General features: G+C 41.9%; 1 protein-coding gene across 1 annotated transcript in view; it reads right to left on the bottom strand.

Annotated features, from left to right (window-relative positions):
* SYNE2 (spectrin repeat containing nuclear envelope protein 2) overlaps positions 1-26457 on the bottom strand; it is a gene marked incomplete at its 5' end in the record, with an annotated part of 187650 nt that overhangs the window by 44319 nt on the left and 116874 nt on the right. Inside the window, 18 exons of the mRNA XM_082000771.1 lie at positions 1068-1215; positions 2749-2903; positions 3446-3574; positions 5028-5207; positions 7224-7428; positions 7742-7875; positions 9729-9899; positions 12261-12410; positions 13990-14145; positions 15922-16098; positions 17758-17904; positions 18356-18538; positions 19464-19596; positions 20673-20869; positions 22004-22135; positions 23317-23490; positions 25061-25261; positions 25430-25549. Coding sequence (XP_081856897.1) covers positions 1068-1215; positions 2749-2903; positions 3446-3574; positions 5028-5207; positions 7224-7428; positions 7742-7875; positions 9729-9899; positions 12261-12410; positions 13990-14145; positions 15922-16098; positions 17758-17904; positions 18356-18538; positions 19464-19596; positions 20673-20869; positions 22004-22135; positions 23317-23490; positions 25061-25261; positions 25430-25549 — 2892 coding nt within the window. The remainder of the gene's footprint in view (positions 1-1067; positions 1216-2748; positions 2904-3445; positions 3575-5027; positions 5208-7223; positions 7429-7741; positions 7876-9728; positions 9900-12260; positions 12411-13989; positions 14146-15921; positions 16099-17757; positions 17905-18355; positions 18539-19463; positions 19597-20672; positions 20870-22003; positions 22136-23316; positions 23491-25060; positions 25262-25429; positions 25550-26457) is intronic.

Genomic DNA, 26457 nt, shown 5'->3' with positions numbered 1-26457 from the left:
CCAGGAGGAATTTGCACATATGTGATATCAGAACCCACCAGGACCTGTATGTTACAAGTAATCTGAAGCCTTAAGTTTGCTGGACTCATTCATGAGAAATTCAATCTAGACAGAAACCCATGGAAAAGGTATAAAAAAAAGCTACATACCAGGGTGAATTTACTCTTCATCACAATGAGAAAAAGTTTATTCTATAAATAATTTAACTGCAGTAAATGAATTGGAGAGGTCTAAGTAAAAGAGAGAAAATAACTTTCTGTTGACCCTAGTGAATGTCACTAACATGCAGAGACTTAACACCCTGTGGAATTAGCAGCGGTACTTCAGGTAGCGCGAAGCTTTGGTCCAGTGTGGCACCACAAAGGCCACCCTTACAGTTCATGATGTTTAGCATTTACCACATGTTTTTTGGTATGGGTTGTTTTTTTTTTTTCTGTATTTTGGTTGTTTTTCCATCCTCCCACCACAAGGACAAAGTCTATCAATACTTTGCTTAGAATTGCATCCACATGCTACTGCCAGCATGCAATATACCTTCTCCTCTGAATGGATACTGTCATGCACGTGTGAAGCACTCTCTCTCTCTATAACAAATAGCAAGTATTTGGAAAATGCCAGTGAAACAGATTTCCACCAAAATCTAACAACTGGTCAAAATACAAATATGCTGTGAAAACATTTAGTTTTAAATGCAGTTCTTCCAGAAACTGGTAGGGTTCCTGACAGATCACCAGCAAACTGCCCAGCTAGTTGCCACAGGCTTCAGCGCTGTAGGACAGGCAGACAGGCGAGTCACCTCAGGGTTGGAGACAGCTGGGACTTCCATGACACAACACTTCAGGACACACTCCTAAATGTCTTATCCCTGCAAAAAGGGCTCCATGCATTTTGGAAAAGGATTTTCAAATTTCAAAGTTTTCCTCTAAGTGCAAGGCCACATTTCAAAAGAGTTAAATGCTCTGTAAAGCTCTGCCCAGATCTAATTTCAAAAGGCATAGTATTTTCTAGTGATTGCCCTCAACCTTCACCATTCAAGAAGATGCTTCCATTTTTAGAGTCAGCTGTACCTCATACACTCTCTGTTGCTCTTGCAGCTCTTCAAAACGTCCTGGAATATTTCTTTTTAAGGCCTCTTTCATTTTTTCTAGGAATTTCATCCAGTTTTCACATTTCTGAAAGAATTTCTTTTCATCATTTTGAGTTCCCTCCAGCACACTGTAAAACAAAAGAAATCATCAGAAACTATTGTGCAGGTGGTTGTTTTTCTGGGTACGTTTGCATATGGTCTAACATGGTGGTTAGCAATACTAAACATAGTAGGGCTTTGCTTGGCACTTTGCTACCTTCTTCACCTATGAACATACAGGTTTTTGCTTCAAGTGACTTGGAATACAGATAGCCACTGAATAGAATCATAGAATCTTTGGTTGGTCAGCACGTTGGTCAGAGCCCCGTCCAGCCTGACCTGGAATGTTGCCAGGGATGGGGCATCTACCACCTCTCTGGGCAACCTCTGCCAGTGTTTCACTATCCTCACTGTGAAAAATTTCTTCCTTCAATCTAGCCAAAATCTACCCTCTTTTAGTTTAAAACCATTAGCCCTTGTCCTATCACAACAGGCCCTGCTAAAAAGTCTGTCCCCATCTTTCTTAAAAGCCCCCTTTAAGTTCTGGAAAGCTGCATTAGGGTCTTTCCAGAGCCTTCCCTTTTCCAGGCGGAACAACCCGAACTCCTTCAGCCTGTCCTCACAGCAGAGCTGTTCCATCCCTCTGAGCATTTTTGTGGCCCTCCTCTGGACCCGCTCCAACAGGTCCATGTCTTTCCTGTGCTGAGGGCTCCAGAGCTGGACACAGGACTCCAGGTGAGGTCTCACCAGAGCGGAGTAGAGGGGCAGAATCCCCTCCCTCGACCTGCTGGCCACGCTGCTTTAGATGCAGCCCAGGATATGGGTGGCCTTCTGGGCTGCAAGCGCACATTGCCAGCTCATGGCCACGTTTCCATCCACCAGTACCCCAAAGTCCTTCTCAGCAGGGCTGCTCTCAATCCCTTCATCCCCCAGCCTGTATTGATATCAGGGGCTGACCCAACCCAGGTGCAGGACCCTGCACTTGGCCTTGCTGAACCTCATGAGGTTCACATGGGCCCATTCCTTGCGCTTGTCCAGGTTCCTCTGGATGGCATCCCGTCCCTCAGGCGTGTCAACCACACCACTCAGCTTGGTGTCATCTGCAAACTTGCTGAGAGTGCACTCGATCCCACTGTCTGTGTCATTGATGAAAATATTAAAGAGTACTGGTCCCAGTATGGACCCCTGAGGGACACCACTCATCACCAATCTCCATCTGGACATTGAGCTGTTGACCACTACCCGCTGAATGCACCCACCCAACCAATTCCTCATCCACCCAACAGTCCACCCATCAAATCCGTATCTCTCCAATTTGAAGAAGGATGTTGTGGGGGACTGTGCCAAAGGCCTTACAGAAGTCCAGATAGATGACATCGGTAGACCTTCCCTTGTACACTGATGTGGTCACTCTATCATAGAAAGCCACTAGGTTGGCCAGGCAGGACTTGCCCTTGGTGAAGCCAATTTACTCCAATAATCTGGAGTAAATTGAAAGGGCAGGAATTCAATTTGCAAGACCCCTGAGAAAGCTGAGAACAGATTGCAAGACATCCCTTTAGTTTGATTTTCCTCACAGAAAAGGAAATCGTTAGTAGTGATTTTTTGTTTGCATTTCAGACCTGCAGCGTTCCAGAGCAGTTGCTGTTTTCTGACTCCACTGACGTGTCAGGCTCTGCATTTTCTTCAGGGTGAAGTCACTAACTGGCAGCTTAATGCTTGCTTCATTCAAACTCTCTATGCTTGGAGAAAGTGCAGCAAGTTCCAGTGTATGATTCTGGAAGAAAAAAAACAAGTTAATTGCAAAAAATACTTTTCTTTCATTTCAAAGATATATAGAAGCCTCTTCTGTAGAAAGCATCTGAATGTTATGCATCCAAAATATTAATCAAAAACCCCCCAACATTTCTGTGTTAACTTCAGAGAACATAGGAAACAAAAAAGTCACAATTCCCTTAAACAGGACCCCTTTTTCCAACAGTACTGAGCAGATACTCGCAGATTTACTTTATGCCCTACATAGAGGGCAACAGGGTACTTCCAGAGCAAAGCTGGGGAAAAGGAACTCCCATCAACCCCAAATCTATGTGATTTTTCCTCCCCTTTATGCAGGCATTTGGCCTGCAAAACATATCTAGAATTTGCATGAATTTAAATAATGGCTTTCAGTGTTTTGGATGAAATTATAGTTACTCTGATGGAAGTGCTATAACAATGAAACTTCGGACACAGAGTTTCTTGAAGTGGGCAAGAGCTGGTATCCTACAGACACTTAAATCCTGAGTATGTATCTTCTTGTACTTGGGAATCCAAACATACCATGAACAATTCCGAATTGTCTGTGTCTCCCTCTAGACAGAGGCTATCAAAGGCGTCTGTGCAATTCTTGACATGACCCTCCAGCGTTTCAACACAGTTCTTGAAATCCTCCAGTTGTAAAAGATTGAACTATGGTGAATATTGCATATTTACATTAATTATGATTTAATATACACATTCAGTATACAAAAAGAAGCAATAAGCAGTATCCTAGGGAAAACAAACAGATGTTAAATCCAAATTCCGATGTATTTATAGTTCACTAACTGAACTTTTTCAGTTTTTGCACTGGATAAGGGGAAAACTTAAGCCAAAGCAGAGAGCAAGAAACTGAATCTCTAGATCCTGAGACTCATATCTATCTGGAAGGAATACCGGCATCTGTGATACCTTTTTGTAGCTTTGGGCTGTTTGATTTATTGTGAAACTGGAAAGCCAAAACTTAGTTTATCAGAGGGAAGAACTTGTGAAAATGAGCTTCCTTTGAGCTACACACAAGGTCTGCTCCCATGTGCCTGCAGCCAAGGCTGTGCGTCTTACAGGAGCTCTGTGGAGAGAAATAACTAGGGCTGGAATTCAACTTTTTTATTCACTAGGTTGGTTTCTTTGGGTCAGGGAGAAGAGCACTGGGAAAGTTTTTTCTTTCTTGCAAGAATTAAGTTCCACATCTCTAAGAACACTGAAACAGTGACATTTTTATGAGGAATGAGTGTCAAAAATTGGTGTGGGGAGAGAGAGAGTTCTGTGGTAATGCTACAGGGTTACACCAGAGAAAATGACTACCCAGAAATGAATTTTTTATGGAGCAAGAAGTTCACAGGGAATATGAAAAAATCTGTTATCTTCACAAAGATATCTGTCTTCCAGCCGTTGAACTGTGCTGGTAAGATGGAGTCATAAATAGAGCTGGATGAATGTTTCTTGAAAAATCTGGGTTTACTTTAGAATAGAACAATTCATTGAAATCAGACTTTTTCACAGGAACAGACTAGTTTTACATCAGTAAATGTACAGCAGTACATTTACTTGGAAGATTTCTCAGGAATACTTGCGCAGAGGGAAAGTCAATTCCACAGAACTCCTGTGAGCAGAGCATCGTATAGGGAAACCTGGATCCAGGTCTCTCCCTACTCTTCCTGAACAGGGATGTGATTCTGGTCTTCAAAATTACATCAAATTATCACAGTTTTCTGCTTGGTTTTGATACATTGTGTGCACTCTTATCAAAGCAAACTGAAGCTCTTAGGTTTTTTCCAACGTAGAGCTGAGCAAGTTTACAACTTACTTCAAAGCTCATAGAATAAAAATACATTTCCTAACCCGCACCTGCAGGTCCTGAGGGTCCCATACTGCTTGACTGAAATAGGTCCATTTATAAAGGCTTGTTTGAGCAACACAAGCAGGTAAGAAGGGTGAAACCCTCCTTTCATCTGTCTCTCTGGCTTCATATATTATTTGTTTACATAGTTGATCATACTGTCAAGGTTTATTTTACTGAAATTTAATTTCAATTCAAGAACTACAGGGCTCTAGTGAAGAAGTTACCTCACACTGACAGCTAATTTAATATTCAAAAAAATACCTCCAATTCATCTAACTTCTTCTGCAACATCTTTTCCAAATAGGATGCTCTCTGGAGTGGCTGCAGCTTCTCCAACAGAAAGGCTTCTGCAGCTGTCCCAGACTGTTGTTTTATCCGATCAGCCAGCAAAGAAATCTGGGTACGGCATCCTGCTATGTTTTGAAGGCCATGCTGCAAATTCTTATGAGAGAAGGGGAAAGAAAGAAAAGTTGGCAAATTAATCAGATCATCATTCATGTGCCACTTTCATTTAGTATCTTTTGTTGCTGTAACTAAGCTCTTTTTGTTGATCTCCCCTGGGAGCCAAATTCAGCTATGACAAAAGATTCAGTCTTTTACTTGGAGGATAATGGGAATTGCTTCCCTTGACTCTAGCACTGGGAAAGGCACAGTTCAAAGTTCAGTGGAACACCAGTGACTTCAGGCAGTGGGATACTACTGCGACAGAGGAGATCAGGGACAGAAATCAGAATATCCCTTCCTACAGAACGGATTTCCTCTAGCAGATGGAAAACTGGTCTATGCTGCAGATGAGAAATGCAATTATGTTACAAACATACCAGTACTTTGGATCCTTTAGTGACCGAGGACTATGATTGCGGTTTTATTTCTTCCCATGTACTACAGAAATGATGCTATAAAATTAAACTCTAAAGGCAGTACAAGGACAAAGGGAATCATTTTATACTCGTTCCATGTCCTTGATTTTTTCTTTTTTTTTTTTTTTTGACCTGGACAAGGAATGGCAAGATGTCATCCTGAAATATACCTATTTCTAGAACTATCATTTACTTTTAGCCATGATACCCCCTGGAATTTGCCACTGTAAATTGTCTTTCAGCAATGAACAAAGACTTCTGATTGATAGCAAATAGTAGACATGTTTCCCTAAAAAGCAAAATAGCTCTTAGTTTCTGATGCATCTTTGGAATGGATCATATTGTAAACTGCCAGTTCAGCCATTTAGTAAATAACCCATTTTGATTTCTTACTCTCTATATAGGACTTTATTTTTATTTCTTGTGGCGACAGAGTTCCATAAAACCATAAACTTCCCTAACATATACCAGAGGAAAAGATCAGAGAGATTAAATACAGTTTTGTAATGCACGTGTATTTTCAAATACATGTAACATATGCCATATCCCTGATCCCCATTCTTCTAACTCACCACTTTCAAAAAACCACAACAAATTCCATGTGTCCGATCCACACATACAAAAACAGGATCTACAGTGCTAATGGCACTCTAGTGGTCATGCCCTGCTTAGTAGGTGCAAAACTCTTCCCAAAAACTTCCAGAAAATGTGATGCCTTTTTGCTGACATACTGATGAATTCATTTCACAGCCATTAATAGATGAGAAGAAAGTGAAAATGTTTTGGTCAAGTTTTGCTGCTGTCAGCTGTTGTTGACACGGGAAGAAATATCTGAGTTCTCTTCCCCATAATGTAAAGTTTCTCAATTGGCCACATGGAAAATGGAGTACTTTGGACTTCTTCCAGTATGTGGCTAGAGATTAATAAAGCATGATGAATCATTGCTCTGTCCTGAAATAAGGATTATTATATTTCTTTATTGCAGTCTGAGGAAACCAAAATGTCAGAACCTAATGACAGTTTTGCTGCCTGAGAGACTCAAATGTACCCTGTGGTCTCAGCATGAGATCTCATTTGCCTAAAGTTAGAACCATTTAGAATAATCTAATGAGCTCAGAAATCTGTGAACTTATCACACCAGGCCAAAAAAAGTACCAAACCCAAATAAAACCAATTTGAAGCATATAGAAGACCTCAGGATGGTCCTGTGTTCTGGAAAGCTAGTCTTTTTTCCCCAGCTATTGTTCTAGTAGATATGATCTCTCCTCCCAAGCATTGCCCTATAAAGTAAATCACTTTGGTTTAATGATTCCTTCCAATACAGCCCTGATTCTTTGTATAGAGCAGAAAGGGGCAGAAATGGAATATGATTGCTCCCTTCTGCTCTCTTCTCATCCTATGCTAACTCTGGTTTGATCTCAGGATCTGTTCAAAGCATTTGAAGGAAATACAAAGGTGTTTGTTAAGGGAAAAAAACTCCACAGATTTTATGTTTCCCGCTGACTGGATTTGGGAGAGAAGGGGGTAAGAAGGTTTTCTTTTGATTTGTCAAAGAAAATCCTGGTTTCTACCAGGCAGCAGAAACATATTCATATACCTTTACATCCCGTATCCTCTGCTCCAGGGTTTCTATCATGTTGTCCTCAGGCATGTGAGCATCCAAGAGCTGAGTGCACTGCTCTTTGTGCTGTTGCAACTTGGCTGCTGTCTCAGTGCATAAAGTATTGTAGGGCTCCCAAAGCTGCAGGGTTGCTTGCGCTGCCCGCAGTTGATCTGTGATGTCTTCATTTACCGAGTTCCACCTGCCAACATATCAAAGGATAAGAACATTTTCCTAGTAGATTCTCTGCCAGAATATGATTTAGTGTAGGATTCCTGTGGGAGTTTCTTTGCATTCAGACCCATGTTACTGAAAGCCCACTGACACAACACCATTTTGTGCTCTGTAATCCATCACAAAAAAGGTAGTATCAGCTACTCCTCACACAGATACCCTTAGACAGGTAAGTCGTATGAATACAGATTTTTAAAATCTGACAGACATTCAAATCCTGTCTCAGCAACTTTTTTACTTTTTAAAATACTAGTAACTGGGGGTCTTTTTTGCAAGCTTACCTAGTGTGTGCTTCCGTGCACTTCTGTTCAATAATCTCTGCAAAGGACGGGGAGCAGTTCTTCTTCAGGTTACTGGCAGCAGCCTGGAGCTTGGCACAACTTTCTTCACCGTTCTCCGATTCATCTTGAAGCGACTGCAAAATGGATTATTGCAATTAGTTGTGGAGATGAACGACCTAAGTATAGCTTCCCCTATAAATTGGTACGGATAGGGTAGCAATAATGTCACACATTTGCAGCACAGATTAAAATGTTTGTGAAAAGCTGATCCTAAAAATTAGGAAGTTCAAGTTAAAAAAATCATTCATGAGGCCTATTTTAAACTGAGTTAATTTATTTGGTCTTAAAGAAACAGCTCATTTAACAAACCCATAGCCTTGAACTCACTCGAAATCAAAATGGTTTTATTTTAAGCTACTATTTCAGGGAAATTTCTGCTGGCAGTAAAGTTGTCTTGACAACTCCTGTCCTGTCCCCAGCTGTGTGTTCCTCCTCCTGACACAGGCAATTGCGGAACCCTGCCATGGGTCGTATCTGTGAACTAATCTGCCCACACAGATTAAAGATGAAGAGGGTGATGGAAGGGAGGAGGCAAGAAAGTGCCCAGTTTCTTCCATCTATTACGTGTCCCCAGGTGAGGGTGGAAAGCACTCATGCAGGCATGTGCTTGGGATTCACAGCCTCAGTCTGGCCTGCACCACTTCTGATAGAACGTGAAAATAAACCAATACAGGCCTTATTTACACTGATACAATGAGTGTTTATGCAGCCTTTCAAGACATTTAAAGCCAGGTAAGAGGATTTTAGCCATATCTGTAAAACATTCAGACCCGGGGCCAGCCTCATTGCCTACTCTAGATGCCCCATGGTAACAGCCAAGCAGAGCAGCAGGATAAACCAGAGCATTTACACCTGGCATTTATGCCCAGCCTCATTCAGAGGCTGCACAGGAAACTGTAGCTCTCTGGAGGGTGACTGAAAAGCTGACTTTGTGCTGGAGGAATCAGAAACGCCAGGCTTGGGGATCCCCCTGCTCTGCCCCAGTGCTGCTGCACCCACCCAAACCAAGCCACAGCTTTTGGGAAGACGTATCCTGGGTCCTGGACCTTTGACTCCAGTGCTGTTTATATGCGGAAAGGCGCTTTAATCCAAGTAACACTTTAATGTAAAATGTGTCAGTGGTTACTGGCACAGTGGCTGGGACATAGTAACCCACAGAAAGCATTCAAATCACAGATTTAGAAACAAGGTCCTTTTGCCAATTTTCTCCCAGGTCCCCTTCATTTCTGCTGAGTCCCAGCACTGATGCAGAGGCATCGCTTTCCAGGTTATGCTACAGCCTTATGGCAGGGCATTTCACTGGGAAGTGCAAGCAAAGGCACAAATTTCCTTTTTGAACAATGAGCCATCATGTTTCACCTGAATGGGTGAGTAACCTTTGGTCAAACACAGCGATGTCATTAGGTTTTCCTTTGCCAGCTGTATTTTCAGCAAAATTTTCTGCTGCACATGTAGATTAGACATGGACTAAGTAGATGTTAGCATGAGGGATGGTAGTGGAGTGCACATGTCCATCTGGACTCTGTAGTGCAAGGGAGCATGAGGATCTGGTGCTTCATATGGGGCTGCCTTCCAACATGTGCAGAAGATTAAAATGTCAAGGGATCTTTGGAATCCAAAATGGAGGCTCTGCTAGCCCACAGTAAGGCAGACATGGTAGCAGCTGACCTGTACTCTCCTCTTGAACCTTGGTACCTAAATTACACTCAAGTTGAACTTACACGCTAAATAAAATATGAAGTCTAAAAATAGTCCTCAGTGCTTTAGAGGTAAAAAAAAACCCCAAAACGTTCCACTGACTTCAATGGCATTATAATACAGAGGAAGTTGCTCAGATAAATTTCTCTCTTTTTTTTCAGTGGAGCTTGTTTGTTTGTTTAAAGGCACAGAAGGAAATACAGAAATAAGACAACTTCAGTAGACTTACCTGGAGAGTTTTGACCTGGTTTTCCAAAGCTTCCAATGTCACCGCAGAAGGTTTGCACTGTTCTATACAGTACAAATACCTTGTTGTCATCAAGCTGACTTCTGCATAAACTTCATCATATACTCTCCACTGCTCCAGTATTGACTGCATTGAGGTCTTTAACTGCACAACCTGGAAACGAACCACTTTTTTACTATTTCTTTGGTAGTCCTGACATATAAATCACCTTTAAATTGACTTAAAAATCTGCTCACTCTGTGACAATCCACAAGAATTTCACAAGTTGGAATATTTTACTGCTTGGCAAGGAATTGTGTAGGCTTCAAACCAAGCAGTAAACAGTATTTAGAGTGAAGTGTAAGAATTTGCTGGAAGTAAAAATTTAACCAGAGTTCAAGGTAGCACTATTCTGTCAGCCACAACTCCAGAACCCCCCAAAAAGTAAAAAGTTCTGAAATAATGAACTACTTCTTCCTTCCTGCCAAAGTCAACCTGAAGTGGGAGGAAGTTGAGAGCCTTAATCTTCTTAGGAAGCAGATAGTTTGATCCAGAGATCAAGGTTCCTTTTAATGAAAATTTGAACATAAGTTGTTTTGTATGGAAGAAGACCCTACTACAATACTCTGGAGAGCTGTCATCCCTCTTATGCCACTGTGCTCTCATAATGCAGGCCCACCTGAATTGCAGTCTACGAACTTCAGAATTCTCATATAAAATTAAATGATGGATATCCTCCTTGTTTTCTATGTCTCTTTCATTATTACAGTCATTTAATCTATACTGGGGCAAGCATGGTTTCTGTTCGCCACATACTCCTAGACATTGCAAACACAAACCCACGATCCTCTCCTGGTATGATTTGTCATTTTTATCCTTCTGTATCAGGTAAGTACTTAAGGCTTATCCCGGGTTAGACAAAACATTAATCTAGTTCAGTATCTATTTTTAGTCATGCCAGTACCAGCTGCTTTGAGAAAAGCATGAAAACCAGGCAAGCAAACAAGCATGTCTCCATGGGACCTGGCAAAGCCAGATGTCAGACTTCAGTTATGACTATGCATACACATAATGGAAGACGAAGACTTTTCTACACCATAGTGCACGCTAAATAGACTGCATGAATCACTGTATCCTAGTATCCTAGTTCCAGGCATGCAGGAGTAGATGGATTAATCATCCCTATTCTCATTTGAATCATGCTATAGGTGGGAGGAATCTCCAGTTGCTTTTTGTATCCTGCAGCTAATTACTGCCCACACAAGAAAGACGGAAGGACGTTGTGCTCGTGAAATGTCTCTGGGCCACAGACTCACGGTCTTGAGATCAACCTGCAGACAATGCAATCAAGGTATGAAATCTCCTTAGACCTACATTTGAAATCACAGCCTGGTTCTGCTGAGAGCAGTCACCCATAGCAAGAAAGCTGCACTTGGCGTTTCATTGCACATGCAGACAACTAGGCTGTAAGAACATTCTGCAGTTTGTAAGTTTGATACTTAAATCACAAAAATACTAAAATTAACATGACCCATGTTGACTGTAAGAAGAAAAAAGCACCAGGCTGTCAATCCTGCCAATTTCAACCCACAGCTCTACAGCAGAAGGAAGAACTTTCATCATGTACATACACAAAAATTTTTCTGCTTTCCTGGTAAAAAACAGCCACATAATTTCTGTTGAAACCTAAAACAAGAAGCAGCAGACCCATCCTGGACAGACACCGCGTATGGAAGAGTTCAAGCAAAAGGGTTCAGGTTTCACAAATTTTTGAGGAACAAAAGCAAGGTATTTGTAATAGAAAGTATAAGGGAATCTTAACTAGAAATACAATCACTGCATCACATATAATCCTCTACAGTATACGGTTATTTATTATCACAAATTTAAATCCATAAATGTACTCATTATTATATCCTCTGCACCTATCAATTACATCTAGACAAGAAAGATCAGTTCCAAGTAAAAAGATAACTATAAATGCAAACTACTGGGGGGTCAATTTGCATGGGGAAACCAATCTCCCAGATTCTCCTTGAAGCAGTTGGAAACTACACAGGATTTGAAGATAGTGAAACCCATCCAGGTGTGTGGACGGAAGAGTAACTGGGAGATGGAAAAGCTACAGTGAGAATGGGAAGGAGTAAGCATCTTCCACCAGCGTACTACAGGAGAGAAAGACCAGGGTATGAAAGAAACAGATCGAGTAAGAGAGTTTAAGGTTTCTATTTTCAATTTGACAGAAAAATAGCAGTGTTATTTATTTATTTTCTTAAACTGCAGATGGGGGTCTGTCCCTCCTCCCCTGTATTCAAACTACTTTGAGATCAGACTTTTCTTCTCTCTCAACCTTGGAAATATATTAATTTACACGATGGTAAAGACAAAAGGAAGTTCTTAGGAAGGTTAAGATTAAGAGTAAGGAATACTTTGCATCTTTTTTGTACCATCTCCTGCTATCCCATGAAGAAGATTAATAACATTGGTGGTAAGAATATGTACTGGAGGAAATCTGAATGCCAACAAAGCTTTTACCTGGCCTACAATGCTGTCCACCATGTCACACAGCTCAGTTATCCTGAGAGACTGAGCTTCTGGGGTTTGTTCTGCACTACCATTCAAAGCCAAACTCTGTTTGAGTTCATCAAGAGTTTTGGATTTAGTTGTGAGTTGATTTTCTAGTTCCTAAATGAAAAAAAAGGGAAAAAAAAGGAAGATAAATAAAATCTTTTAATGAGACCATAGGAAAAAACCTTCTGAGTGAGAAGCTTAGATAAACATTCCTTCTTTAAAACCAATTCTATGTAATTCTTCAATCATGCAACACCACCACCATTTCGACTCTGATACAGAACAGCAGCTTTACAGGAATTCACAATGACAGTGGCTGCTTTAGACAGTCTCCTGCAGGCAGAGCTAGAATCAGTCCATTTAGTGTCAGCATGAGCACTGGACATCATGCTTGGGAAGGAAATCATCAGGAGTGAATTCCTCAAACACCGTGCAAGCCTCTTTGTACCTCTATAGATGCAAAAATGTTTTCTGTTAATGCAGCTGAACTTTTCCTTGGGCAGGTTAGCATTTGGATTCTCTCCACTCCAGCAGACAAAGGTAAGACAGGAACTGACTTTGCAATGTGAGAGACCCCGACATCTTAACAACTTCTAGAAGGTTATTTTCAGCTTGTCCTCTTAGAGGCTTTCTCCCATGGGAGAAACCCCACTGAAACCAATGGAGATGCCTGGGAGAATAACTTCTCCCCTAACACAATTAGCAAGATTATAAGCTAGTCTTGACATGCTGGGGAAGGCTCAGCAATAAGTTCTTCACAACATGGGTAAATATCCATATGCATAATGGGCTGTAACATATTCCTATAACACTGCACTTAAAGCCATGACCTCCCCCTCTCTCCTGACTTAACTGTCCTCAAAATATTTTCAAATTTGGACCTCATTTTTATTGAGCAAATTAATTTTAATGAAACATTTTAGCCACCTGCATCCTAGCACTGTACCTTGCTGTGGGCAAGTTAGTGTTTTAGTCAAAGATACCCTGTGTCTTTCTTCCATTCTGGCCCCTCGATACATTTCAGAGTGCTTCAGAGACAAGTAACCATGGCAATGAAAGAACAAATATTCCATGTTAAAAAATAGAGAGGGAACACTGTACTGAATGAAAACAGCAGGCTCTCGGACTAATAGGAGCCAATTATTAGCTGGTTGCACCTGTACCAGGTTTGAGGGACCTGATGCCTAGAAAAATGCAACAAAACCAAAGTACATACAGGTTTTTGAGGCTGGTGCAGACAGACTACATTCTAGGGCAGGAGTATAGAGAGCTGCTATTTTTCCAAACGGGACTGTGTAGTTTCGATGACAATGCCACCACTGAGCTCTTCAAACTAATGGAATCAACAGCTTTTGCCATGGCTATGCTGAACTGAGAACTACTTCCTTCTGGAGGCATCTCAGAGTAAGATCTACAATATTGCTGCACAACAATACAAATACCATGGAACAACAGCAGATGCATCTCCAACTGGAGGAAAAAAACACAAAACATCGATTCACATTGAAAGTGGTTCTAGCTCTTTATCACCTGAACCTACCATGCTTTAATTAAAATTACATTGTCCTATTCTTCTAGGAAATGGCAATTTTCTTTACATTTTTTCTCTTAATATCTGTGCAGTTCTTTAGTCTGGATTCAGCAAAGTCCTAAATACGTTTTTTAGAATAATATGACACATAAAGTACTTTACCTTGCAATCATCTAATGTGTTCTGCGCAGAGATCAGACTTGCTGGGGTTTGTAAAGATCTCAGTCGATCACTCTGAGCTTCCAGCCAGTTGCGTAAAGTCTGTGCTTTGTTCTCATTTTCAGTAATATCCTCCAAAATGTGTTGCAGGTCTTGTATCTGAAAGTTACAGAACTATTTTAACTTACTTAAACCTAGAGGTGGGCAGAAACATGGCTCCCCCTTCTGTGACAAAATTTGAGATTACAATATTTACAGTGAAAATACTCTTTAAAGAAAATATTTTGAAAGGAAAAGCTAACAAGTTTCACTGGCTCTTTCGGATCTGACCTTTTCCCTGAGAAGAAAACAAAGCAGTGTGGGTTCTGGAGCTGGCAGCCTGCGGACCTGACAAATTGGAGGACCATGTGCTACATGGACACATTCATATGGAATCTGAAAACCTCATTTTCCCTAAAACCCACGAACAAAGTTACTAATAAGCAAGGGACCTCAAGTCTCCTATCTTCAATCTTGGCCCTGACAGTTTCTTGAAAATTGTTAGAGAAGATAACGTTTTCTCCCCCACAAAATTGAAATTTCATCATGGAAATTTTCAGTTGTGCAGGAACTGAATTTTCCGCTTGAAAAATGTTTCTGGAAGACTTTCTGAGTCAGAAAAATTCGGGAATTTTCTGTTCAATCAACAGTCTTTGTATCTGCATTCAGGGAGGGCAGCTTCTCCCAAAGCCCTGTAAATTCAGGAGAGAAACAGAGATGAAAGAGGAATGTGTTCATAGAGAGATTTGTCCCAGCAGCCTCATGTTTGCATTTTGGGATGCTAGCATTCCCCTGGTCTTTTCCATATCACATGAGTCACACTAGCTTTTCTGGGCACTGGGGCACACAAGCACTGGCATCTAATTCTGGATGCATGGATTATTTCTAGCGTCACTAGAATAAAGTAATACCGGGGCACTGCCTGAAACAGATTTTCCACAGAGAAGCACAGAAGGCATGCTGGTATAGTTAGTCTGCATGTAGAATTTGCCTATCAGCTGCTGATCTTCAAGGCACTCCACTGGGGAAGAATATTTAATTCCTGCAGGAGGAAGACACAGACACAGAGTAAACCATTTCCAGTGACTCAGGAGGGCTGGAGCAGGGCTGGGAACTGATTCCTGATATGCCTTTTCCAGCAGATTCAGATGGGGACGTATGACCACAGCTGTCAACACTACTTAATAATTACTTTTTTTGGCAAATCCAACAGCTACAACAGGAAAACGGGTGGCAGCTTAATATATCCCCATTTCTCATTCCCATCATATGGCACGCGGAGGGGTTGTTTGCTTTTTTGGTGCTGTATTTGCTGAGCAGGGCCTGGCTTTTTGCACCAACCAGTGTAGCACCTCTCCTTCACACAAACCATCCGGTGTTTTCTCCCATGAAGTTTTAAATGCCCCAACTTTCACAGCACCCCAAAGCTTCCACAGATTTCACTAACAGGTTCCCCTGCAGACACTACCCTGAATTTTTCCTTTTTCATAGTTTTCTCAATATAGGACTTTGCTGACAAGTCACTGACTGTATTTTCTTCATATGAGGAATCTTAGTCTTTCCACCTAATATGGTCAACTAGGGTAAATCCCAGGCTGTCATGAAGAGCAGGTTTTGTCTATTTTCCATCCCTGCAAGTTACAGGAAAATTTACCCTCCCAGTCCTTGCTGAGGTTTGGATGCCTGCCCACCACCTGATAGCTGAGGTGCTACAAGACCACTCCATAGGCTGCCCATGAGACAGCAGGATGGACAGACAGCAGTGAGCACAGGGAGTTTCACTGTGTTCAATGGTGTTTTCAGACTCGGGGGGGAAAGGCTGCTTGCAAAATACAGAGCACTGGCACAGGCAAGATCAGAGCTGTGAGAGAAAAAACAATGAGAACTCAATCAAACCTTTCTGTTCAGAGACGCCTGCAGCCTGTGCCACTGCAAGTTCATCTCCCCGAGACACTCGGCAAATTCTGTCCTTTCATACCGCTTGCTTTCCACATCACAAGTGCTCATCTGCAAGAGTGACTGGTTAACAAAATCTACCATCCACTGTTTAAAGTTCAGTTCCATCATGTATTCCTGGAAGTAAAAAAACCCAAAAAACCAACAAATTAGTTTGGCAGTTTTAATCTGATCAGTTCCAATGATGCTTCAAGGCATAGTTATGGGACATTCATGGCTTATTCTGAACCGCGGCCTAAAATATTTTTCTGAAAGAGACACAGCTGTAGGAACAATACTCAATTTTTAAAATACTATATTTGTGTAGCTATTTCCATCCACTGAAACTTTTGCAGAGAATCACTATCATTACGTGGGTAGCTCAAGGTAAGAACAGGCTAGTGCCAGAGCAGGGAATAAACCTGGGGGTACCAGACCCAGTACTTTATCCATTGGACAATATCATCACACTGCCATGGGCCCCGATTAGGATAAGACCAAGGCCTTCCCACACTCCTGCCACTCACAGACAAATGCAGACAAGAGCTTGTGCTCCTTTATCAAAATATCAGGTACCAGAATAGCGTATCAGAATATCTGCACGGAAAAAGCGTCCTCCGGCATCAGTGTCCTTGCCCACAGAGATGAGTGAGAAACTACACACAAAGTGAGAACAACATATGGGAATGCCTTTTTATTTCAGAAGGTCTTAGGAGAAGAGGAGAGGAAAGGGCTCCTCATTATATCTAGTAGCACACAGAAAAAAGCCACCAGAGAATACCACAGTAGAGGTACTCAAGCCATAGCTGCTTCCCTGCAGCTGATGACCCTTATCCCAGCTTTCTTCTCAGCATGCACATCTCCACAATGCTGACAAGTGCAGAAGGCACACCTACAAACTGATGTCTAAAGATCCAAAAGGTTAAAACCAGCACCTCACCTACATGTTCCAACTTCCAAATACAACTGATACAGACCGGCATGTTATATATCTGCTATACTAAGGCACTTTGAAAGAAATGCTCATGTTGGCACTTGCTTTAGGTGCAGTACCAAAGTGCCTGAGAACTGCAGCTGCAGAATGAGAACTGTTGTCCTGTCAGAGCCCAGAGCACTGCTCAGTAGCTCTGCAAGGGCAGAGCGAAATATGGCCCTGTAGGGATTCGTGCCCTGAGCTCGGGCTCCCTGTCTCTATGGGGATACAAGCATGGCGTGAATCCTTCCTGTGGCTGGAGCAATCAGCCTCTGCTATTGGTGCTTTAGCACCTGAACAGAGCCAAGAGTCTGATGCAGCCTCTCTCTCTCTGCAGGGACGTTCATCTTAACCTGCTAGGAAAGAGGGACATCTCTTTTGATGAAACATAATATTCAAAACCCTGTTCTCTAGTTAAATGAATCCCGGCTGTGGAGCTCCAGAATTGCGAGGTGTTCCTTGCTGAAAAGGCAGACTAAAACACAGCACAAACACAGAGTCTATCTTCCTAAGGAAGCAAAGCTTTCCTGCTCAAAACATTTTATAATCTAAATGTAAGAGAGAGAGAAGCAGCAAGACAGATGGGACACCATGAGGAAAAGGAGATTATAGCACAGCAGGCAGTAGATGTATTGCAGGGCAGGTGGTGTTTTCTGCGGCAAGGAAGCAAAAGGATTTCATCAAGGAAGATGTTAAGGCACCTTTGAGACTGAGGAACCCTCCCAAGAGCAAGGGGAAGGGTATGACAGTGCCTGTAGGCTTTTTCCATCCTTGTTACAGCCAAACACCTTGCAGAAGGCCTGGATTTACAGCTTCCCATTTACCTTGTACTTCTGAAGGAGCCTTCTGACTTGGGCAGCACTACGTTGTGAATTTATTGGCTCCTCATGTTCCTGCTGTTGTTCCACATGGTTCAGCCAGGTCATTAGTTCAGCAATAGCTTCCCGTGATGAAAGCTTTTCCATCTGAAGCTGGGAGTAAAGCATATAATGAATCCTCTACACTCAGCTTGTTAGAAATATCAAGGAAGATGACATCTGTATTTTTAGAAAGGCTCAGAGCACTATAATTGCAATTATCAGGGTATAAACTTGAAAGTGAGCCCTGTGCTCCAGAGGGGCATATGAATTAAATTAAGAAAAGTTCGAGAATTCAGAAATTTTAAGTAAAATTCTTTCTAATTGTAACAGACTTTCATATAAAACTGTGAAAATGATAGGTATGTGCAAAATAGCCCAGGAAGAACACTGCAATAATTAAACTGCAGTACAATATTGAGGATATTCTGAAGGCAAGACAGACAGCTAATTAGGAAAGAGGTGCCTTGTGGGCCTTATGCAGCAGCCATCAGAATCCCAGCAGCAACATTTTGAAGTAATTATTTAGCTTGAACTGAGAGATGGCAGCGGAGTTTTTCCTCACCTGGTGAAGCTTTTCTTGGACGGCTGGGAGCTGTGTAATCAGTTCTCCCCATTTTTGCTCAAACTTTGCCAAAGATGACCTAAGTGCTGTAGTGTCAGCTTGCTTCACATGAAATAGCTGGTTGGCAGTGCTCACCACTGATGCCTTCAGGGAAGATTTTTCATCAACTTCCTTAGAGAATGTCTGAGGTGCACAGAAGAAATTTAGAAGAGAGTAAATATTTACATACATATTTGAATAAAGAAGATAAACCAGGTTTTCAGTCACAGAATGAACTGCCTCAACAAACAGATTTTTGCAAGTTTGTAAAGTTCAGAAAACCTAAACTCAGCGTGTTCTGGCAGCAGGTAATGCCTTTTTCTGCCCAGCTTGATACAGTGCTGAACATCACCTTTTGCTCCACAGGGACTGGGAATATCCTGATCCTCACTTCACACAGAGGCCCAGGGAGCAACCCCAGTCCTTGGGTCTCTGGCCAGCTCACACCAACCAGTCCAACCTTCATGATGCTTTGCTTTCCCACTGTGCAGGACTCCCTCTGTCAGGCCTCACACTGGGGCTGAACCTCCTGGCTAGTCATACAAGGGGAGCACAGCATCAGGGGACAGGCAAAAGACATGAAATGCAATTCAGCATGTTTCTCTTCCCTGACATTGTCTCACCATCTTCACAGCCCTGCTGTCTTCACTCCTGCAACCTGAGCCCACACTCCAGATCCAGGTGGTAAATGGCCCATCACCTTGGCTAAACTGCTGTATCTGGTATTTGGCATCAGGAGCAAGACAGAAACCACGCTATTGCACTGTAAGTACCTAAGAGATCCTGGCTGGGCTGTGATATGCTGTAGTTGGGAGCTCATTACAAGAGGATTCCGTTCTGATTTATGCATTCTGGCTGGCCTCACAATCTGAAGGAAGGTCTTTGGTTGGCCCTCCCATCCTCATGGCTCCCCACACAGATAATAGGTTGGCTTTGGGGCACAAAGCCATTCAGCGCTATATTGTGTGGGCAGCTTCTGGGTCATGGCAAATACAAAAAACACTCAAAAGGATCTTTTTCGCTGGAAGTCATGATGTCTTATCTAAACCTGGCAGGAGAATTGACTTACAAACAAGCTGTTGATGTTATCCCTGATGGTGGGAAGATCTTGTGACACGGTGAGAGACTGCTCCTTCCAAAAATTCATTCTCTGCTGAGCAGAATCCAGCCATTTCATTAATTCCTCTGAGTCTCTGTTGTAGCTACAAGGAAAAAACAAAACATATGAACATATATCTCCTGGCTAAGTCTAAGATACATTTCTCAGCCCCCAAATTGTCTTCCGCTCTGCGAGGAGGCATGTGCTATTCTGGCACCTATCCTGCTGCATAACCCTGTGGAAGCATGGCTACAGCATGGATCATGGAACACAGCAGTTTTGCTGGAGGTACACACAAGACTGTTCCTATCATCTCTTTTCAGCTGGTCTGCTCTCCCTGAAAAAATCCTCTTTCTGCATCCACCCAGCAGTTGCCAGGACAAACAACTGGGGTGCTGTGTGAAAAGAGCTTTGCCAGAGGTCAAAACCACCAGAAGACATTGTGCACACTGTAAGATATAGTACAGAATACACAGCAGGGGTAAATATCAACAACCACTGGCATGCTCTGTCCACTCTATTGGTCCAGCCAGCCTGAGCTCAGAGCACATAAACCAGGTGCAGGGAGAACTGAGCTTGGTACATCAGCTGGTAGAGTCCCAAACTGTCTCCACCTGGCTGCCAGGACTGCATTGACAGTTGGCTTGGGCCATGTGAAAGCATTGAGCATGCTTGGGTCCTTCCCCTTTGTAGAGCTTCAAAACACAAGTTGAGGCAGCATTTCAGCCAGGTCTCAAATGTTTGTAAGATGGATAATGTACGTGCACAGACAGGTGTATTATGCCTTTGCATGGGAATCAAGGCTAGCTTGCATCCGCCGCAGGCCAAAATGCTTAGGGCAGCACGATCAGAGCTTGTGTTAACACTTCCAACATACAAACTACACCACGATGCAGCTAGCTCTCACCTAGATACACTGACTTTGCAATGGCAGCAATGAAAATATTTTTCCTACAAAAATAAGCAGGAAGTGAAACACTTGGCTACACAGTGAGAGAAAATCAGCTGTGTAATGAAGGGCCATTTTTTCTGATCACCACTGCTTTTCTTCTTTTTCTCATTTTTAAGTTAAAGGAGTGATGTTATTTACTCACTGTCATATTTCAGAAAATAAATCCATAGAAGGTCAGAAACTAATTTCTAGCTGACATCTCTAGTTGCTTTCTGAGTTATACCCACCTGACCAAGAGTTTGAGCAATGTCTGAAGTCGGTGTAGTTCATGGCCAACTTTTTTGGTTAAAGACAACCACTGCTCTTCCAGCTTCCCAATCTGGCTTCTTATTTCTGGACAGCTCACAGCAGTCAGCAATTTCTTCCCTTCTTTCACCATCTGGTACAGCCTGGCATGCTTTTCATCAACACTGCTTTTGATTTGCTATCAGAATATAAGAAGTTTGCAAAACAATAATATTTTAAAAACTGAGAATGCAACTAGCAAAACACATATAATTTGTTCTAACTTCTTAATCTCACATTTTCTCTGTCATGTATTTTATTTTCCAAAGGGAAGGAATCTGTACTTCATGACATGCAAAAGGGACACAGGTGTGTTTTTTTTGTTTCCCCTGGATAGATCAAGACGATTTCAGTGTAATTTCATACATTATCAGAATGACTGTGTTATGATTTGCTGGGCTTTTTTGACACATGTAAACCTCAAGCAGTGGACAAACACTCTGTATCAGATCTGGCTGCATTGTCCAAAGTTCTCTAGTTAAGAGCTTCAAATTCAAAGCAAACCAGGGAAGTTCACAATCAATGGCTATAATATTGCATGTCTCCTGTCTCAGTGCAACAGGCATCAAAAGCACCAGAGGGCCATCATGATTGTAAATATCTACTGTTGATTTATTTCAAAAGCTTTACTGTACTCAGTAAATTTTATGGGAACACCCAATGATCTCTTTCGTGTAGTCAACTAGATTAAATCACAGTAGTCCTTTTTGCCTTAATAGTCTATGAATCTAAATATAAACTGGACTCAATATAGACCCAAAGACTCATTAATTCAGAAATTTGTAATAGAGTGGGTCCTCTGAAGACCGAGAAAGGTCAAACCTGTGAGGAATGCAGTGATCTATCTTCAGAGAGCGCTCTAAGTTTATTGAACATTATTTCTTCGTAATTTAAACAATAAAACAACCATAAAGGCTGCATTCATATCCTTATATTCAAATTTACTTAAAACATAGATAAAATGTTTCCAGCTGGACTTAAAGTTCTAAATAAAGGTGTAGCCATCAGAGATGGAGCTGGGAACAAACCAGAAGCCTATCTGCCATTCTATAAAAAAGGAATTTTATTCTCTTCGTTATGATAAAAATCAGGACATCTTCTTTTGATGTCTCAGGGTTTTAAAAGGAGCTGGCTGAAGCCCCTGCCTGAAATTAGCAGCCTGATCTCCTGCTACTTTTAAAAGTCAGTTTTCAGCTTGCATCCACACAGACAAGGACACAAAGCTCTACAGATCCATTAAGAAAATGAGTCAGAGAGACAGACACATAAATACCTGTAGAAGTGCAATCCTTTCCATTAATCTTTCTTCTGTTTCTTCAACCAAATTCACAGAAGGCAATGTAGAGGCAAGTGTCTCTAACTCCTTATTGAAAACTAGGCATTCATCATCAAATTCCATCCATTCCTAAAAAATACATTGCATCATTAACATAGCACACATCTAGCTGCCTTTTTGCTACACCAGGCTGAGGCCTTAATGCTTATTCTAGCATCAGCAGCTCTTACTTTAATGAAACAGAACACAAAAATAAGTGAATAATATGGAAATATTAGTGAGACATAATTTCACCACAGATTAACTAACTAATTAATTCTCCAATATCTTCAAGGTTTCTGATTTTAAAGTGGTATACTTAACTTTTTTATCCTCTAGGGGTGTTTAAGATTATTTTTTACATTTTATTTTAAAGCGGTGCTGGTATTTTTGTGCTTTAAATGGCTCTCTTGCCAGTCCAGGCACTCAAAAATTACTGCAAGAAGTCATAAAGTCCCACGCATGTCGGAGTAATAGGTTGAAATGTCCATTTTTCGGAGGTTTTCAAGGAAAAAAAGCCAGTTTACTGACACACACAGAACAAGTAATAGACTGTTGCTGTCCAATGGAGACAGGAAAGGCCAACTACTAGCCAAAGAATCACTGTGCAGAAAGGGTTCCTGTCCTGGTTTCAGCCAGGGTAGAGTTAATTTTCTTCATAGAAGCTAGCGTGAGGCTATGTTTTGGATTTGGGATGAGAAAATGTTGATAAGGTGCTGATGTTTTGAGTTGTTGCTAAGTAGTCAAGGACAGTCCAGCTTCTCATGCTGGCCTGCAGCGAGCAGGCTGGGGGTGCACAGGAAGCTGGGAGGGGACACAGCTGGGACAGCTGACCCAGGCTGGCCAAAGAGATATTCCATACCATATAACGTCATGCTCAGTATATAAAGCTGGGACGAAGAAGAAGGAAGGGATGGAGGGACATTCGGAGTTATGGCGTTTCTTCCCAAGAAACCATTACGCGTGACGGAGCCCTGCTTCCCTGGAGATGGCTGAACACCTGCCTGCCCATGGGGAGTAGTGAATGAATTCTTTGTCTTGCTTTACTTGCGTGCGCGGCTTTTGCTTTACTTATTAAACTGTCTTTATCTCAAACCATGAGTTTCCTCACTTTTACTCTTCCGATCCTCTCCCCCGTCCCACCGTGGGGGAGTGAGCGAGCGGCTGCATGGGGCTTAGCTGCCAGCTGGGGCTAAACCACGACAGTTCCCCTAGACGCAACTCTTCTTCTCCCCTCCAGCTTTTACTCTGGGTTTCTTTTGACTCATTACCTTTAACAGGCTCTGTAAGTGTATACCATACTGGCAGGCCTTCTGTTCCAGCAGCTTGACTTCATTCACCAGCTCTCTCCAGAATTCCTCTCCCTTTTGTAGGATGGAGGGAGTCACTTTCTTAGAAAATGCTTGCATGCAAGCCATGTGGGTCATGAGGTTGTGGAAAAAGTCCTGAAAAAAACAAGTTAAAGCTTGCTCTTTAAGGCAGATCACACACCCGCTGCAGACATATGAAGACAGAGAAGACTCACTGAGAAGAGCAGCCAGTTTCAGGGTCTCTCATAGCTGAAGTCAGGAGCCTTCTACCCAAATTCTACATCACCCCAAGATGGGCAGTTACTGATCATTTTACAGTTAGTCAAGAACCAGGGGTAGCATAGGATAGGATAGGCTATTTTCAGTTGGAAGGGACCTACAACGATCATCTAGTCCAACTGCCAGACCACTTCAGGGTCGATCAAAAGTTAAAGCATGTTATTAAGGGCATTGTCCAAATGTCTCTTAAACATTGGCAGGCTTGGGGCATCGACCACCTCTCAAGGAAGCCTGTTCCCGTGTTTGACCACCCTCTCGGTAAAGAAATGCTTCCTAAGACCAGTCTAAAGGACCTCCCCTGGTGCAGATGAGTTGCATACGCTATTTTCACTTATACATTTCTGAAGCAAAAGATCTACATTTCTTCCTTCAGTCCATATAAAATACAAAGACGTTGTAGGAAGATGATGGAAGGAAGAGTTTAACTATAAATAAATTCATAGTGTAGCATGAGGTAGTTATCAATCAAGATCTTCTTCACTAAAAACTAATAACTAGTACAAGAACTTCACGTAATTACTGTACCCCAGGCATAGGCTGTGTGAACATCCTGGTAAGTCTTGATAACCAGGGCAGGGAAAACAGCTTTTGCAGTTTTCTTTTGATTTTGTAAATCAATGTATATATATTTGGTCTGTAGATACATTGTTCTCCTTTGTAAACAAATTCCTAACATTTTGCTTTGCTAAGGGCAATTTGCGAGTGACAAACATAATTCCTATGACTCTGGAGTATTGCTTTGCAGTTCTTGGCATCCTGAAGTAATTCTTAAAGGAGTTTGAGCTATGTGGAGCAGATAAATCAAGGTGTTGACATGACAGAGACATCTTCGAGTGACTAGCATTGGCCAGGGCTTCTTGCCAAGTGGCAGGACAGTGAGGATGCAGGTGCATTCTCAGCCATCTCCAATCAAACATGTAGCAGCTGAGTACAGGTAATGCTGGGCTGCCAAGGGGAGGATCTAAACTACCCTTCCTTTGGAAAAGGAGCTGTTGTGGGTAAGTTTCCTTCATCAGATCATGACAGCACAGAATGCTGAAAGCAAAGACTCAACTCCCAATTGCTAGACAGCAACTTCAGGAACCTCACTACTGATTTATTACCAGTAATTAGAAGGACATGTGTTTTCCTCACATAACAATATGTTCTGAGGTAAGCCAAAGTAGTATTAGGTTGGCAAAACTGAAATCTGATCAGAATTTACCACCAAAACTGCAGTTGTAATAACAACCTCTCTTTTATATTTTAGTAGGTCCTATTTTGGTCTACTGAAAAACTGCTTTGTTTTCTGCACAGACTTTAGTCCTTCCCCTATGCGATGAGCTAGTTATTCTTCTCCATAACACCGGAGAGAAACCACTCACAGAAAATAGTGCTCCTGCTATGTTGTGTAGTGCTGAGTAGTGCTGAGATAAGCATCTTATACCTTGTGATTTTCCAGGTGAGACTGTAGAGCTGCTCTGCTTTTTGTTAGCTGCTTTGGATCTTGTGCAATCTTCTCTCGTCCAATAGCTACCAGCTCTGCAAATCCATGAAGTAAGTCCTCATACTGGCTTTCACTGATGGAAGGAGAGTTCAGTTCCACATACTTTGTTTTCAGAATGCCCCACATGTCATCCAAAACATCCTACAATGTAAATACATTTAGTGGTTCATGAAAGACAGAAGTGAATACTACAAACATGCACACACATTCCCAGAATGCAAAATAACCATCAGCCTTTTGATGCTAAAAATACCTTGCTTAGAAGAATGAAACCTTGCTGAGTAAGTGGAAACTGTACTGTGCTCTTACCTCTAATTTATAAGCTTCCTGGATTAAGGCGATAGGTAACTGAAATCTTTCCCCATGGCCTCTCAGTTTTGCTACTTGGTTTTCTAAGTTTTGCAGCTCCAACGCACAGGCATCAGTTTTCTGAAATAAGGACAAATTAAGCTATTAGGAAGAGTTCTGTTCCCTTAAACTTTCTATTATCACTAGTAGTGCTGGAGATCCAGGGGCTGGATCTCTGCTGTGCTAGTACTGCATAAGTTCACAACAAGACCCTGAGATCCAACAAGCTTATAAGCTAAATAGAGAAGACTGTTCATGACACAGCTTACTGGGTTCACACAGCACAGCCAGGAATGGAATTCAGGTCTTGTGTCTCAGTTAGACATTCAACATGCATTTCAGTTTACCAATTCAAGAGCAGCCATTAAAAGGAATCATGGTCTCAGAAAATACCATTTTTTCTTACGAAGTAAGTTTTTACTCAGGGACAGATTGAGACAGGTCTTCTCTGAAGGAAGGGAAGCTATGTACTTCTGTCATTCCTTTTCCAAGAGTGGTTACTTGAGAGAATATATCTAAGGCAGCAGTCCCTGTTAGGGGATTCAGCAGTAGTGAACATAGCTTTCAGCCTGGCAAAAAATTATGTCCGTAAACAAGGTTATGAGCCTGTAACAGAAAAGTTTTGAGACACCCTCTTTGCTCCACCAACAAGTAGATAGATGGCTGATAACCATTCTGGGGAGGATATGCAGTTTGTTCATTTTTAATTCTCTGCAAATCCCTATGAAGGTCGAAGAAAATAGCTTAACTGGTTCACAGGCCATATGATAAAATGCTTATAAATGCTGAATGAGCAGATATAAACACTGGAGTCCTAGTCCCACAAAGAAAAGCTAGTTTTGCATATTAAAAGGCATAAAGTGTAAAGTGCTGTACTCTGTGTAGCTTTTTTTCTTCCCTGCTGTAGTGTGAGGTGTATTTGTTCTAAGAGGTTGTGGAGAGACTGGTTCCTCCAATCCAACTACTAAAAGAACTGGAATTAGGTCTGA

The sequence above is a fragment of the Phaethon aethereus genome (assembly GCF_964289735.1).
Source record: "Phaethon aethereus genome assembly, chromosome: 5".
Classification (NCBI taxonomy): Eukaryota; Metazoa; Chordata; class Aves; order Phaethontiformes; family Phaethontidae; genus Phaethon; species Phaethon aethereus.
Note: the sequence above shows the minus strand (reverse complement) of the source record. Positions and strands in the feature narration are given on the sequence as shown.